Below are 17,249 nucleotides of genomic sequence, written 5' to 3' on the forward strand. Positions count from 1 at the left end.
GTTAGTGTTAGCTGACCTGATGCGACACAGCCTAAAGTGTGTGTGTGTGTGTGTTGCATATTGGTCCACCACAGTGAGAGAAAACGGCAGTCATAGTTGTAATTTGTATCCTTATGCCACTATGATTTTATTTAATCTATCCACATCTAAAAATCGTGCCATGCCTCCAAAAAAATCAAAACCTGCACTTTATCGGAGCGTATACATTTCTCCCACCACTCAGAGAAAGAACAATCACAATGTGCCTTTTGATCTCTCTATCTGTATTGCAGATATTTGTGTTTCAACAAATCAAAGTGTCAACCATCACAGACTCCCATTTAGAATGAGATACAAAAAAATACATGCTTCGTGCACAGCTTTGCCTCTGAAGCTCAGCCGCTGTGATGTGCAAAGCTTCTTGCAGCTGGAAAAAGGAATCATGCATTCGTGTTTTTCAGTGTTGTCAGGCCCACCCAGCACTTTCTTTTTTTAATTCAGTGAGCTGAACGCTTGGAGTTACAGCTAGCGGTGCATTCTAGCTGCAGATGTGTATTGGTGTGAAAAGCTATTAGACTGGGAGAAACAGAAAAGATAATTGTAGAAAAAATATATATAATCAAGTGTTTAAGTTCACAGCTTTTCATACATGCGCCCCAAGGTTTTCAGAAGAGCAGATATAGGACATAGAAAGGTGTTCTGGAATCACTACTGTGTTTTCAGGTGACAGAAACTGTCAACATTTGCATGGAAATGTGACAGAATATTTCTTTAGAGAAGGTCATCTCCTCCAGCATGCATTACTATTACACATTTGGGAAATTCAGGAGGCATCATTCGTTAGTCAGTGTGTCCATGTACAGAGCTGGCTCACACACACCGTGCAGTCTGCCTGCCCCGTCGGTGTTCGCACACACGTTCCCTCTACGTACGCTCATTCTTCACATCTGTCCTCTGACAGAGGGGAGGAAGTGAGAGTGAGACTGAGAGAGAAAACCCCTCTCGTCTGTTCTCTCTCTGTGTCAGCGTAAGGGAAAAGGTGGGTGGGGGCTTCGACTGGTCTGAGAGGTGCATCACCCTCAGACGCCCGTCTTATCAGGAGTCCCTTCTGTGATGCACATACACAAGGGAAAATGTGTCCTCAGGTAGATTTAAAATTCAGAAGAATTTTCCTCCTCTGGCTGCCTCTCCTTACCCAAAAAGGGTTGTGTATGAGTGTGCGCAAAAGCCTTACTAAGCAGCTTTGTCAAAATGAAAATTCACGCACAGTTAGAGATGTAACTTGACATTGAAATAATGCAGTGAAGATTTAAAGTTTTTCTATATGATTTTCTTTAGAAAAGGTGAGTTATAAGTAATGTCTTTATTAATCTTTAAACCATGATTCACCACTGCTATATGAAACAGTTACAACATCATTTTCTCCCGACGTTTTGTCTAATAAGAACAATTTTGGGGTGCCTGATCCTCCTCCAGCATGTCACAAACTTTACAGCGAAAGCCCATCTATTAACAGTTTGACCTTTTGAAAACAGACCTGGGGCCCCGTTACAGAAACTTCCAAAGTCAGAAATTCTTTCTCATCTCACCTCAGTCAGAATGACATTTAGTATTTTTAGTTTTTCAGAAGCATGCTTACTTAGGGATTTCCCAAGTTAAGAATCCTAAATTAGGATGGCCAGCCTGTTCTTATTCCCAGGGAATCAAATACCGCTGCTTCGTCACACCCCTCAGTATGTGATTTTGACGCCAAAGGCAGCCTTCAGCGTCTTTGAGACTTAACCGTCAACTAACTCCAGTGTAAACGGATGCGGATGGGTCAAACAAAACCGAATATTCAGCTTCAGATCCTTTTGTGCTCTATGGGCTTATGAAGCTTATGAATCAGGGCTGTAATGACCTCTTTAACTAGGGGGTCTTCTGACGAGTTGAGCTAAAAATACATTAAAAAAGGTAACATGCCTGAAGAGGAGAAACACCGGCAGATTTTTCACAGCCCAAAAACCATTGGCACAACTTGCAAACCCTTCAGAAAATGCTGGCTGATGTAAAGTGGAACCTGTTTTTTGTGTTACGCAATCATGACCAAAGTCTTATCTGCCCTCCAGTTAATCTCTCCACATGCTAAAAAAAAACCAGGTGTCACGGTGGAGAGATGTAGTCGTCACATGCCTCATCTGCATGTGAGCGCTCAAGCTTTTTCCATGAAATTAAGCAAACCTCTGCTGTACTGAGGCATGTTTTAGGCTGATGACTAAAGCTCTCGGTCAGACGTGAAGACATGTCGCACAGTGAGAGTTGCTCTTTGTGGTCAGCCAGAGTGTTAAACGCAGTGCAAAAAGTGTGACTTGATGTGAGGCTGCAGATGAGAGCTCACTGACACAAAACAATGCTATCGTCAAAGGTTGCGACACTGTGAACAAGACTACTTTCTGAATCTGATCATTCTACACAGTTGCACCAACCTTGAAAAGTAAAATCAGGTTTTGTTCTTTTTATGATCATTTTTTAGTAGGACTTTTTACTTACAAATCTGAGTATACAGTATTCTTTTTTAATTTGCAGGAATAAATCATTTTAACTTTAGTTAGTTTGAAGTGACACAGTGAATATTCACATCTAGAATTTGATGTGATTTGGTTTTTGGAGAACGATTATTAATTTCTGCATTGGAGCTGTCAGCTTGTGTGGAACAGGAGATCCTTTTGTACTCTATGGGCTTATGACGCTAATGAATCAGGGCCGTAATGACCTCTTTAACTCTTTCAGTCTACGCCTTCTATGACCCAAACGTCCAGGGGACATTTTTAGAAACTAAACAGCCAAACTGACCATTTTAGAGCATTTTGAAACAAAAATCTTAAAGGTTTGATTACTGAGTGTTTGCGGAGCCAGCATGTGATTGAGGGCTGAACAGTAAAAGTTTTTATGACATGATATATGATGACTTATTGTGACATTTTTTTCTGACATAATAAGACTTTACAAAGACTATAACAAGTTGACAGTGAAATATCCCTTTTTAACAGTCATAACACACTCTGGTTTTCTCTTTTGTAATACATTTGACATTGATTGTACCCACAGCAGTCAAGCACCACTTGGACAAACAACACGCAGAGCTGCTGAACACTGTAGTACTAGAACCAGTAGTAGTAATAATAATAATAATGGCAATTAGTTAAGTTTATTCATGATCACATTTGCGAATGACTTTTCCCGATGGCTTTGCGTGGCTGCCTGTCATAGCATGGCTATTTTTTTCTTGATATTCAAAGTTCCTGTGCAGGGGTTTGAAATTAACTTTATTGTCCACGTGCCATTGTTACTGGTGGATTTCAAAATCTACTGGCCAATCAATACATTGCCATTGTTTTTTGGCCGGTGAGTGAAGCAAATCTAGCAGCCATGTGTATATTTTATTAGCATTTGGCTGGTGGCTGGTGCTAATTTCCAACCCTGTTCTTACAGTCAATGAAACCTGGAAAGACATGGAATTTCACAATTGTTTTCCAGGCCTGGGAAAGTCATAGAAGTAGTAAAATCCTTGAAAGTTTTGAAAAGGGAACAGAGTTTTGTTGTGTGTTATAAAATGAATTGGTACAGTGATCTTGCATTGATAACCGTCCACGTAATGTAACATAACGGCAAATTATTTTCTGTAGCTGGTGACGTAATGTCGCTCTCATATGTGTCGATGTGTGAACTTTTGTTTACTGTCACGTACGTTTCTCCATTTTCTCCCCACGTTCTGCTTTCCCTCCTTGTATGCCAGCCAGCTGAAATTATGTCTGAATAGAGTCTGAATCTCATATGTTTGATTAGGAGAAGAAGAATGTTGTGACAGTGTGATTTAAAATGTAGGATCATGAATTGCAAAGTTTTAAATGTGCTGCGAGGATGTGCTGAGATGGAGCAGTGTTTGCTTGATACAGAAGTCATGGACAACTAAAGAAATATGGTCCGTGGAAATGTGTAGGTGTTCGTCATTATATGTTTTTATAAGGGCATTAAAGCATATTGGAATATTGGACACACACACACACACACACACACACACACACACACACACACACACACACACACACACACACCAATGTATATTATAATAACTGGTTAGGTATGAACACTTTCAAATAAACTTTAGATGTGTGTGTTTTTCCTTTAGATTTCTACAGGCTGTACACTTCATTTGTTAAAGAAGGATGTTTCCAGAACAATGATGTTCAGACTGAGACTGAAATAATAAAGTTTTTTAATTTATTTTTTTATTTCAACAGATTACAGTTTGAATTTACATATCACATTTAATTAAACAAATACATTTTAAAAAAGTAGGGTTATATTGCCGCCACTAAATGAAAAACAAAGAGCTCCAGATTCTGTGAATTCTTACAAACGTTTAGTTACCAGATCTCCGTGTTGATAATACGTGTCATAGACCTGCTATTAGCGTTTAAAGAAAAGGTCGGTGTTGATGTGAATCATCTAATATTTTAACGTTTCAGTTTCCTTTATCTATTATTCAGTCAGAGCAGCTGGACAGGGCCAGACCTGCAGGTCAAATCCATTTCTCTTTTAATATTATGTGTATCTGTACTGTACGGTATTTCACTATTACGTAGCCTCTGCTATCAGTGCAGATTTTGTTTGTTTTGTTTTGACTTGATGTTGTCACTTGGTCATACTGTGATGATGTCATTTTTGTTTTGTTTGTTCATTTTGTTTGTAATGCCATTGCACCCTTTCAGCCAAATAAAATGTATATCTAAAAAATGATAAGTGCACTGTTGCTGTGTAATATGCCCAACTATCTGTGTGTGTGTGTGTGTGTGTGTGTGTGTGTGTGTGTGTGTGTGGGTGACTTAAAAGAAATATTAGTCATCTTTCTTATCTTTTCTTTACAGTTGAGACTCCAGTGAAAACTAACAACACAAGGTAAAAACAAATCATTATGTAGTAAAATACTTTAAACACTTGTAGTTCAAACTATTACACTATCAGGCAGATTTATTTAGCCCGTCTAAACAATGTAGTTTACTTTCTACTCCCACTTGCAGTAGTATGACTTCCTACCCTGCGGTCTCCCCTTCGTGAACAGTTTGCATTTCCGGGGCGAGTGGGTGCGAGGTTGAAAGTTTGCATGCAACTGGTACACATATTGGCATATTGCAGAATATGAATTTGTTTTTTAAAAAAATCCTTTATGTGCACAAATTGTTTGTTATTTGACAAACATTAAAGAGCTGAAACGTGGACAAATGAAGGTGATTTTCAGTGATTGAGAAAAGCGAGCGTGCTTGATATTACCGTAAGTGAGCAGGAAGAGTACAAAGAGGACGTGGGTGGGGGATCGCCTCTCAGAGTCCTCTTCTCCGACACCGCAGCAGGAATGACACAGCTTGTTTATAATGGGGAACCTGCAGGTGCAATACAGGAGACTTGCCGAACTTATTTTAGTTCGCAGGCCACATACAGTCTGATTTGATCGCAGGTGGGCCGGACCAGTAAAACTATTGCATAATATCCTATAAATAACAAACACCTCCAGATGTTTCCCTATTTTTTTAGTTTAAAGATGGTAAAAACACTCATCCATTTACAAAACAGATGTCAACAATATGTCTGTTTTTCCACATTCAGTCATTCAGGTACTCGCTGTCATCACATGTGCATTTTTCTAGACATTTCCACTCCTTCCGACAGCAGACTAAAGCGGAAGTTATTTAGGAAGCAGATTAAGTTATCTCCGGCCTTACAATCCATTTACAAATCAAAGTTTTGGCAGTGTCGTAACAATATTATTTTAGGATATAAATCTGATACAGATTCTTTTGTACGGAAGCTGCTGGTTGACAATATTGTGCACAGTGTATATCTTTAGAATATGACCACAATAAGTATTCATTGCTTTTTTTTTTTTTTTAGAGAGAGAACTGGATTCTGGTCAGGGTGGAAAAACTCACTGTTTAACTTAACCTCTAAGGCCCTGATCACACAGAAAGTGTTTTAGCAGCTGGAGGTGCCTTTTTGTAATTTATTTTAATAAAATGAAGCTTTTTGCTCACTGTTTTTGCTTTGTGATGTGCCTTGAGTTTCTGGGCTCTAGGCACCTGCCGTTTTTGCCAGGGCGCACTGAACGCCTCGAGTTGAAAAAACTTCAACTGTGGGCAGAAAGTGCCGCACGTCATCACGTCATCAATGGAGGAGAAACTGGTGGTAGCGGTTGCTGGAAACCCAGAACTATACAGCCCGACGATAGACAGCAGGTTGTCAAACTGCCCCTGAGTCATCCTAAAATATGCCTGGAAACAGCCATCATGGAGGAGAAGCTCCTGGACCAGCTGGTGGTACTCCCCATGATCCACCCTCTTTAGGGTCTCATGTACCCACACAGATCTCTGTTTATCTGCTGACAGCCTCTCACCCTCAACCACAGCTACAGCAAGCACCCTCTGCCTGTCGATTTGGGGTGATTGCCTGGCAACAATAAAAAGGCGCAGCAGGTGTTTTTTTTTGTTTTTTTAAACTAGTGGCATTCAGTCCAAAAAACACAAAAATAAAGGCAGTGCGGCGAGCCCATGTGATCAGGGCCTGATCGGGGCCTTTGGCGGGCTGATTCTGGCCCCTGGGCCGTTTGTTTGAGACCCCTGGTTTAATGTACTGTGATATCAGCCAGTTCCCAACTGTTGCTCAGAGCAAAATAACTTCTGTAGCAAAAAAACAAGCATGACTTTCATTGTGCAGATTTGTTTTTACCTGCCATATTTATGACTAAATGTGTCCATATTATGCATCAGTTTATCATTTGCTGTCACCAGAACACATGAAAAAAGAGCTGAATTGATGGCCTTTATTATTCAGCGACTTATCGAAGTTATCTGGTAAAACCACTCAGAAAAATGAACGTTTGATTTCTCAGCTGAAAGTGTGATCACACCCACAGTTTCCTTATCTCAACGAGAGTGTAAAGGTTGACTCCATGGCACTGCTTCATCGGGTCTGATTACATGTAGAAAGTCCCAAAAACTCAGATTTAGCTAAATCTGATTCCAGTCCACAAGCATTTAACAAAGCAAGATGCACTTGACTGCGTGTTGCTGCTTTGAGTTAAGAACACAAAAGAAACAGCTAAAAATTAAGCACTGGCAGACATGAGGGACGCCGGCAGTCTAAAACTTGTACTAAAGGATCCATTTTTTGTTTTATTATATATTAAATGATTGAATTTGGTTCATCATGTTCATTGGACAGTAAGAAATCTAAACACAGAACTTTGGCCGGTGGTAACTTGTGACAGTCCTGTCTCATTTTATCGAGATATTCTTTAAAATAATGTATACTGAAAAAAATAAATGTCATCCGCAGCCGCTGACTGATTTCAGTCCTGTTAAACCGCACTGTAATTTTCTGAGAAGCGGGCTGAGACACAGTCATTTAAATTGTTTCACCTGCTCAAAAGAACACAATTAAAGGGCAGAGCAACATGATTCATCTCATGACAGCTGAACCAGAAAGCTAAAAAAACCACAGCGCTGCTCGACTTATTTTGCTGTTTATTTTCGGAGACTTTGATAATACAAGCTTTTATATCCAAATTTTATGTGATGCTGATTTCAAAGGCTAAGTCCGGTTTTAGAAGCTACAGAGCATCTCCAAGGTTAGTCTACAACATTATATAAAGAGCTGAACAGTGGTCCTTCTGAGTGTCTGCTACCTCCTTCACACACCATGTATATTAATACTGTAAAATAAATACTCATGATACTATAAGGCAACATAAGAAAGATAAAAGCCACTAACTGGCTGTTGAGAACTTGAAAGACTATGTGCTTTTATATGTAGTGTTTACCCCCACTTTCCTAACATTGTTTATCTAATTTAATTTGTGCCAAAACCTGACAGGGTGTTTGTAAATTTCTTAAATGTGTCCTGTCGACGGAGCTCTTTTCCACAGCCGTACACACCTGATCTACTCACACGTTCGAAGGTGATTGGTTCAGGAGGTGGAAACGGGTCGAGCATTAAAATATCAGATCCGTGAATGAGTCAGGTGTGCAACAGTAACTTAGGGAGGAGGACGAGGATTAGAAAAGATAGCAAGCGGCACATCAGCATCACTTCTACACTTTTTTGGCACTGTGGTTACGAGGGTTTGTATAACAAAAGTTGCCTCTAGATTGTATTTAAAGATAGCAATACAAAGGAGATACAAACACTGACTTCCTCATCATATGGTAAAAGATAAAACGACATAGCATGGCTAAAATGTTAACATCCAAACAGCCACAGCTATCTGTGACTTCTGATAATACAGACATTATGAGTAAAAGCTATTTAACAGATAATACAGAGGTAAAACAGCCAACATACCACAGCTGCACTCCGTCTTTGCTTCTTCAAGGCACAATGACGGTTATTAGTTTGCTTCAACTAGTCTTACTCAAAGGGGGCTTGTGAAAATAGGTTGCCCGCAGAACGGTGACACATTCCTGACCTTTAAGGGTTAATAATAAAATCATCTTTTTACCAGCAACGACCAGACTCGCTGCGCCTTGTTGTTTTGGAAATTGATCATTTTATGGGAAAAAGAAAAGCAGCAGCGGCGGAGCAGTGGGAGTATTGAACAGACTGTTCAACCACAACAGTAGGGGAATAACACTCAGCTGAGGGGCTGTGAAGATATTAAAGGCCATGAAACTGCCACTGTACAAAAACATCAAACTCCAATTGGAAAGTTTTTTTCTAAAATCAAACATCCACCGTTAGCACGACACCTACTCTCGTGAAATGACTGCTGCATGCAGCCAAAGCACCCTCTCTTCTTTTTAATGTAAAGCGATGAGTCTTTTAAAGTTTTACCAGTTTCCTCTCAAACCTGATATCTTTGATTTTCGGATGAAGTCTCTCAGCTCTGGTGGTTTTTGTGCTGCACAGCTTTTTAAATTTAAAACCACTTTAAAACTGGATGGAAGGTTTTAACTTAAAGCAATACTTCACATGAAAAATGACCATTTGTATATCAGTTACTCATCGCATGATGACATTTATGTGTGAAGAAAAAAAAAGCAGTCCTCATTTATTTTAATTCATGAAGAATGTTGTTGGTTTTTGGATTCTTCGCTCACTCTGGAGGCAGGAGAGAGTTTTCCACATGAATTCAAGGTAACAAACACATGGTGAGTAATTGATCAACAATTATAATTTTGCAGGTAAAATATTCTTTTAGCTGGCAGTATCTCCTCTGAGAATCGCCACCTTATCATGGATGAGAGGTTTGTATGTCCCTGTGATCCTCCTAATAACCCCTGGTCTCCCAAGGCTGAGAGTGATTCAAGAAGACCTTGATGAAACTGACTTTTTGGACTTCGAGCACCTCACCTGGTATGGGGACACTGAACCCCCCCCCCCCCCCCCCGGAGCCAGACCTGGAGGGGGAGAGCGTCTGGTGGCNGTGATTCAAGAAGACCTTGTTGAAACTGACTTTTTGGACTCCGAGCACCTCACCTGGTATGGGGACACTGAACCCCCCCCCCCCTCGGAGCCAGACCTGGAGGGGGAGAGCGTCTGGTGGCAGGGCCTTGGGCCATGGGGCCCGGAAAAAAAACCATGGAGCTCTTAATACCCGAAGAGTTTTCCTTCCAGCAAGTGATGAGCCTGAGGAACTTTAAAGGTCCAGTGTGTAAGATTTAGGGGGATATATTAGCAGAAATGGAATGTTACGCAACTGTCATTTTTAGCGTATAATCACCTGACAATAAGATTCATTGTTTTTGTTACCTTAGAATGAGCCGTTTCTATAAATGCAGGGAGTCCTTGTCCTCAGAGATCGCCATGTTGCATCGCCATGTTTCTGCAGTAGCCCACAACAACCAACCACTGGCTCTAAATAGGACCATTTGCAGTTTGTGTTGGCCAGTGGTTCCCACCTGCTCCAGCCACGGGGTCCAGATTACTCCTTAGTCATCAGTTCAAGGTCCACACAGTGAAATATATTCAGCGTCATACTTGTGTTCGGCCATGTTGTCGAGCTAGTTTGCTCTCTGTCATGTAGCTGTCACTCTGGAGATGGCACTTAAAAATAAAAGCTCTGTGCTGGAAATTCACTGTTTAAAATAAAGTGTGTCTTTTACAAACTTGATACATTTGTGACTCACTTGTGGTCTATTCAGAGTGGACCTGTGACCCAGTTTTGGATCGTGACCCACGACTTGGGAACCACTGGTGTAGGCCAGCGGAGTTTGAAGCCCCTCCGCAACAAGCAGCATCAGAAAAACACAACTTTTCTTGCGTTAAACTGCTTTACTCAGTGTTTTTACTGGTTTTAATCATCTGGTCCATCTGTTTTGGAGAGGAAGAGACCTCTGTGGATAATTCGGTTCCTGGTAGAAACCTCTTGAACGTCTGGATCTTAAGCTATCAGAGAAAAAAGGTGAGCACAAATTAGCAGGTGCTAGGCTAACGGCCCAGCTCCAACATGCCAAACAGCATCGGAGAAACAGTGATTTTTAACATGAAACAGCTTAATTCAGTGTTTTTCATAGTGTAAGTTACCTGGTCTGCTAGTTTTGAAGAGGAAGAGACCTCTGTGGATAATTCAGCTCCTGGTAAAAACCTCCTGAACGTCTGGACCTTAAGTTATCAGAGAAAAAGGTGAGCACAGATTAGCAGGCCCAGCTTCAACATGTCAAACAGCATTGGAGAAACAGTGATTTTTAACGTTAAATGACTTAATTCAGTGTTTTTCCAGGTGTGAACCACTTGTCTGTTTGTTTTAGGGAAGAGGAGACCTCTGTGGATAATTCAGCTCCTGGTAAAAACCTCCTGAACAATCAACACTTAAGGAATGCTAACCAGGATAAGTTTCAGCTGGTTGAAATCTGCAGTCCTCACCCTTAGACACCACTAAACATCTGGTACTTTAAAAGAAAATTATAATTTAATTTAATTTAAAATATCAGGTAATAATTCATTAAGGTGCAAATTTGCAGTGGTGATCCTATAAAATGTTATTTACTGTAGGTGTGGCCAGATGGGGCCACTGAAATTATTTCGGGTGTCACACCAAAACCAAATGATGCAACTGAATTTCAGGAATTCTGTTACGCAGCTGTTTATAGGATTGTTGGAATCGCATACTGATTTACCTGGGCTTCTAATTTTACAGTCAGTGTTACAAATGATCTGATGTGGGCAGACTTGAACCGCTAAAATGAATATCTTGAGTTCCACAACAATCCTGTTTTAATATGTCATGTGTTACGTGAGTCTTAGTTCTTAATTGTCCTTTTTCTTGAAAAGACAAATATACAGCTTTAATTTAAAGTGCATTGATTGTAAGGGAAAAAACATTTACTGGCCTTCTCAAGTTGAAAACACCACCCGGAGGCCTCTAATAATTTTTTTGTTTTGGTGGGGGGGGGCAGTTATTGTGTCAGGGTTGCCGTGCCCCCCCCCCCCAGGCCGCCCCTGCAGATCTGCACCTGTCTGTCCACTGAAAGTGAGTTATATCAGTGTTTTTCAGCCGTCACCTGGCGTGTGGTGTACTTTGAACTCCGAGAAGGTGGATAGATTTGAGTCATAAGGGGTAACATAAAATGAACCTTTGAAATGCCGGCCTTTTGATTTGGCTCATCTATATCAATTGCAAGTTTCAGCTCGACAGATGAACAACAACAACAACAGACGAACACATAAATACCATATTCTGGCACTTTTAATTTGGTAAAAAGTGAAGCTAATGGTTTTGAATAAAACAAAAGGCATGTTGGGTTTTACAAAATATTAATTACGTTAAAAAAGAAAAGTCTTAAGTACCATGAGCATCTTGAGGACATGAACTGTCAAAGTTATCATTTTGGAAATCTACAATTCTTTCAACGTGCTCATTTTTATTTTTATACCTGCAAACATGTGTGGAATATTTAAAAAGGAAAAAAAATGGATATCTCATCTTGGGACAAAGCTTTTCATATTTTCCGCCCGACGTTCCTCCACTGTCTAGAACAGGTTATCAGAACTTTCACAATCAGTGGCAAGCATCCTCAAAATAATAGACAGCCGTCTGACGGCTCGGAAAAACACGTCACTGCAATATCCTGTTTATTTTAACAAGGTATGATGTTTTGGTCAAAACCAGTCCTCCGCTGTGTATTGTAATTAATCAGCAGGAGCATCTTTCCTATAACATGATCAGAACATGTAGTTAAGAGAGAGCTGTACTGTATCTTCGACAGATGATGACTTGGTTCAGTAACTCAGAACATGAAGTGAGAGTGACTTTTACTGAGTTACTCATCTCAAGTTCACGCTTGTCATCTCGGTCTACAGTAAGATAATTCTGGTTAGTCGACATCGACTTAGTCATATGACTTTCACTGTCTGTTCCCCGACATCTGACCATTATTGGCATGCACTGCAGAGCGTACCGCAGGGCACACACAGAGAGACAATGTAAATCTTAGAGGAGCATTTCTTATTTGCACACGGAAACATTACACAGTTTGAAACTGCATGTTTATATGCAAGTACTGACACTGAGAAACTAGAGTATATGTGAAAGTAACAACAGACACACTATGATGAAATATATTTATTTCTCATTGTAGAAAAATCTGTGCAAAGATACAGTATGTTAAAAATATTTATTCACAAACATGCCTCAAAAAAGTTCTTTAAAAAAGCTACTGTCATAAAGTGTGACAGAATCACAACAGTGAATCTTCAGAAGGTCCCGGATCAAAACGGTAACACACCCAACAGATTCAATAAAGTTTGGTCTTCTTCATTATATCCAAGAACTCCTTCTCGCTGACTTCACCATCTCCGTCTCGGTCCGCCTCGTCGATCATTTCCTAAAAGGATAAGAAACAAAGTCTGTGTGTTCAAACAGAAAAGGTCACAAGTGAATCCAGCAGTGAAAGCGACACTTCATGTCAAATGTGACAGACCACAAAAACTAACTCTCACAAGGACTGACGTGTCGTAAAAAACATCTCCATGCCCAAGTCCTCCAGAAACTGCCAACCTAAAGCAACAATTACACTGCTCACACACATCTACGAACACAACAACATGAGGGGAAGTGGGAGATGAGAGATGAGAGAAGAGAGACGGGTATGAGTCTTGTTTGTAAAGTGTGGTATAACGTAAGGCCCACTGAAATAAAATGAGTCATTTTATAGGAATTAAACGTATTATTTAAACTTTTTGTCGTGACCACCACAGAAGGCCTGCTCTCAAATCATCAGACTGGACAATGAGAAAAAAGTGGAGATGACGTGGGGCGCTTTTCCGCTCCGACTTGAAATATTTTCAGCCCGAACAGTTCAGATCGCTCTGGCAAAAATGCCAGGTGCCTAGAGCGCAGACACACATGGCACCTAGCCACGCATGACCGCGAGCAAAAAGCTTCATTCTCATTAACAACAATTACAAAAAGCCGCCTCCAGCTGCTAAAACACTTTCTGAGTGATCAGGACCTAAACGCACTGCACCATATTAAATATAAACGATGCATTAAATATGAAAGATATGTAGTCACACATTCTATACAGAGGTACAATACTTGAAAGTAGCATATTACTGAAACTGCTCTCAATCATCAAACATGAGAGCAGCATGAAAAAGCATGCATCGAGAACTGCAGAACAGAAACTATGAATAAAAGGAGGAGGTTCATTTTTACAATAAACATGAATTCTCTCTTTCTCAGGAAGAAAAAAAATAAATTGTGAAACAGTGGTCCTCCTCCTCTCGGTGCTTTTAATGGCGTTTGCTAGAAGCTAAGGCTGCTCAAGAAAAATCGGAGCTGAGGAGTCTCTAATGCAGCTGTCAATCATCTCAATCAGTGCTCATAAACTCTGGTCAAACTGTCAAACTAGGCAGCGCTGATCAAATACAAATCATGATTCTGTTAGTGCATTGCCTATTTCTCACCTCAGATGTTTTCATGAACATATTCATATTGGTTTTCGCTCAGTTGTTCACAACATGGCAGCTGGGTCACAAACTTTCTTATTTAACAGCTAAACAGTACACTAAAACATATTTCTGAAAACATCTGAGGTAAGAAGTAGGCAATGCAGTAACAGAATCTTAATTCATATTTGATCAGCGCTGCCTAGTTTGACTGTGGTTCACGAGCAGTAAAGCCTGATTTATGGTCCTGCGTTAAATCAACGACGTAGCTATGTCGTAGGGTACGTGGCTACGCAGGAGGCTTGCCGTAGCCCCCGGTGTAGCCTGACGTGCACCTCCCAAAAAATGTAACTACATGTCGAGGCGACGCAGACCCAGCGCAGACCGAGAGGGCTGTGATTGGTTTGCTTGGTAGCAACGCATTTCCGGTTCCGTATTTCCAGATTGTGCCATCCCCACCATCTTTAAACATCTTCTGTTGCGATGTAGATGTTGCAGTATTAACATACTTTCTTCGACATCCAACAACTCCAACTCCAGCAAGATTCTCTCTCTCTCGGTCGCCATTGTTCACTGTGACCGGAAAAGCCGGAAGCTAAACAAAGAATCAACTAGAGACGACGATAACCATTCAGGAAAGGAACGCAGCCTCCTACCGCTCTGGCGGTGAATTGCACCGCGACGAAATGGAGTGACGGAGAAGTTCGAAGGGTTCACGACGGCGTCACGGCAACGACGTAGGTACGTCGTAGGTACGCCGCAGGACCATAAATCAGGCTTAACTGACATGAGTGACAGCTGCGTTCGAGACTCCACAGCTCTGTCTGTTTTTGTTCATGATTCTAACAAACGTCTGTCTGTGTGAATGGACCACCAAAGACAAATTACAAATATATCATACATGGGAAACACTGCATGTCATCAGAAAACACACTACCTGTAATTCCTCATCTGTGAGGTTTTCGCCCAGCTCCTTGGCAACTCTCTTTAGATTTTTGAATGAGATTTTTCCCGTGCCGTCATCATCAAACAGCCGAAAAGCCTTCAGGATTTCTTCTTTGGAGTCCTTTTCACTCTGTTAACAATAAAGACATGACAAACACATAATGATTGATGCGTTACAGCCTCAATTTACACTTTTCAATCTACATTTTGCAGCGAGTGTTATTTGCATGAATGGTATTTCTCCAACACCAAACACTGGATTTCACTGTTAATTAATTAGAGGGAATTTGTCTCTGGGATACTGTTGTTTAAAGAGCAACCAGCAACCAAAAATAATGTGACGAAAGAAATATCAGCCAGGTTTTACTTTGTTTTGTTTTTTTTAATGTCATTGCTGAATTAAAACACAGAGCTGATGTTGTTTGGGTGTGAAATGAGACAAAAAGGATCCCCAGGTCTTAAAGAAATTTTTCTCTGAACCACTGGCAGAGAATTGCAGCATCTCTAATTTTAGGCAACAGGACAAATAAGTCTCGAAGCCACTGGACAGATGTGGGCGGGGCAGCCTCCTTCCATTTGAGCAAGATGGCGCACCTGGCCAAGAGCAGAGCAAAAGTGACCACACGGTGCTCTGCAGGTGTCAGGTTGGGATTGTCTTCACCAGCAATGCCAAACAAGGCAACAAAAGAGTCTAGTTCTTTTTTTAAGGATCTTAGACAGGGTATGGAAGATACCTTTTTTAATTTTTTTTTGCCAGTGAGGGCACAGCCAGTACATATGGCATCATTGTTTTTGAATTTGTCACAGGTGGGAATTGTATCAGGGTAGATGCTAGAATGCTTAACCTTCGACATGTGGGCTCTATGGACCACCTTAAATTGCAAGAAGCAATGTCTTGTGCAAAGTGAGAAAAGAGACCCATTAGTCTTCAGATATAGGTCCCAGATCTTGTTCCCAGACTACCTTAAACCTGTCTAGAGCTGAACATAGACATACACACAGTCTTTCTAGGACTAGAAATGACAGTTACATTTCTAAGAAGTTTCCATGTTTTGTCTTTTGTGTTACACTTACCATTTTCACTGTCATCATACTGAGAAAGTCACCAAAGTCAATTGTTCCAGAGCCCTCTTTATCAATGTCTGCAATCATCTTCTTGATTTCTTCTTTCTTTGGTTCGAAGCCAAGCGCTCTCATGGCAACCTGTGGCACAGATGAAATAATCACATAAAATCCGAGGCTGCTGTGGCACCATTATCAGTGTATCTGTTCAGAATCAGAAATACTTTTATTGATCCCTGAGGGAAACTGTGATTCATTACAGTCACTCCGACGTAAAGAATAGAGAATAATAAGACGTTAGAGTATTACACACATATGTAAATATAAGCTATAAAATAAAATAAATTACAATAAAATAGAATGAAACTTGCACTATTTTGTTGCTAGAGGACATTTAGTTGCATAGCAAGTAAAAACATAAATAAAAAAGACACGAGAGAACATATAAGTACTCAACAATTGGGGAGAGGAGATGGGGAAGTGTGCATTAACTAAAAAATGTGCATTATGCCACCCTGTTTAACATAACCTAAGGTATTAAAAATAAAATATGTATAGTCACTGTGATGAGGCTGCAATATATAAGTTACCGCAACAGAATAAAACAAGAATAGAATGAGAGTACACATAAGAGATATGTACAGTTATGTGCACTGTATGTTTAAAGATATATACATGCAAGAGGTGCATACTGAAGAATGTTGCACAGTTGTATACGTGCATACACTTGATCAAAGGCAAACTAAACCAGTTACTAACCTTTAGCTCCTTCACATCTATTGTCCCAGTGCCATCTGTGTCAAAGAGATCGAAAGCCTCTTTAATTTCTTGCTTTTGCTCCTCAGTCAGCTCGATTTTGGGACCTGCCTTTTTCCTTTGGCTGGCCGCAGAGGCTGGTTTTCTGTAACCTGAAGCCTGAAATAAAAGCAAACATTAAGACGTGCTTGCCACTTCACACAATATACTCAGTTAGCAGCAGCAGCAGGTCACACTGGTTTACAGTTTGCTCAACTGTTACTATCATGCTAGCTAACATTAGCTTCCATGCTGCTCCACGAGACCACACAAACACGTTTTAAAGCAGCTTTATCTAACTCTTGTCAACTTTTCACGGTAAATTCAAAAACATTAATATAGCGTTCGTTTTTTAAAAGACATTGATATGAAGTTTTACCATTTAAATGAATGATTCAACCGGGAAAGCTTCAGTGTTGTTTGGGTAATCGGATGTCAACAAAACAGGCAGCAACGGTTTTCAGTTGAATGACACAGAAGATAGCCAATAGAAACTATGATAGCACAGTGACGCGGCTATATTAGCCAATTACAGAGAGTAATGGGCG

The 17,249-nt window shown here is 40.4% G+C and overlaps 1 protein-coding gene across 1 annotated transcript; it reads right to left on the bottom strand.

Annotated features, from left to right (window-relative positions):
- Positions 1 to 12,556: 12,556 nt before the first annotated feature.
- On the bottom strand, positions 12,557 to 17,176 carry cetn4 (centrin 4). Its single transcript, XM_050041844.1, has 5 exons — positions 17,081 to 17,176; positions 16,666 to 16,821; positions 15,919 to 16,047; positions 14,837 to 14,974; positions 12,557 to 12,833 (listed from the first exon to the last, which is right to left on the bottom strand). Exons 1-5 carry the CDS (start codon positions 17,081 to 17,083, stop codon positions 12,744 to 12,746), a joined length of 516 nt encoding a protein of 171 aa, XP_049897801.1. The 5' UTR covers positions 17,084 to 17,176; the 3' UTR covers positions 12,557 to 12,743.
- Positions 17,177 to 17,249: the final 73 nt, after the last annotated feature.

Source organism: Epinephelus moara, chromosome 4 (assembly GCF_006386435.1).
Source record: "Epinephelus moara isolate mb chromosome 4, YSFRI_EMoa_1.0, whole genome shotgun sequence".
Classification (NCBI taxonomy): domain Eukaryota; kingdom Metazoa; phylum Chordata; class Actinopteri; order Perciformes; family Serranidae; genus Epinephelus; species Epinephelus moara.

Bases quoted from the DNA above. Each gene is read 5' to 3' on its own strand.
- cetn4 (XM_050041844.1), bottom strand. The intron at 16,048-16,665 runs GTTAGTAACTGG...TCTGTGCCACAG, and splicing joins TAGATGTGAAGGAGCTAAAG to GTTGCCATGAGAGCGCTTGG. The intron at 14,975-15,918 runs GTAAGTGTAACA...TATTGTTAACAG, and splicing joins GTATGATGACAGTGAAAATG to AGTGAAAAGGACTCCAAAGA.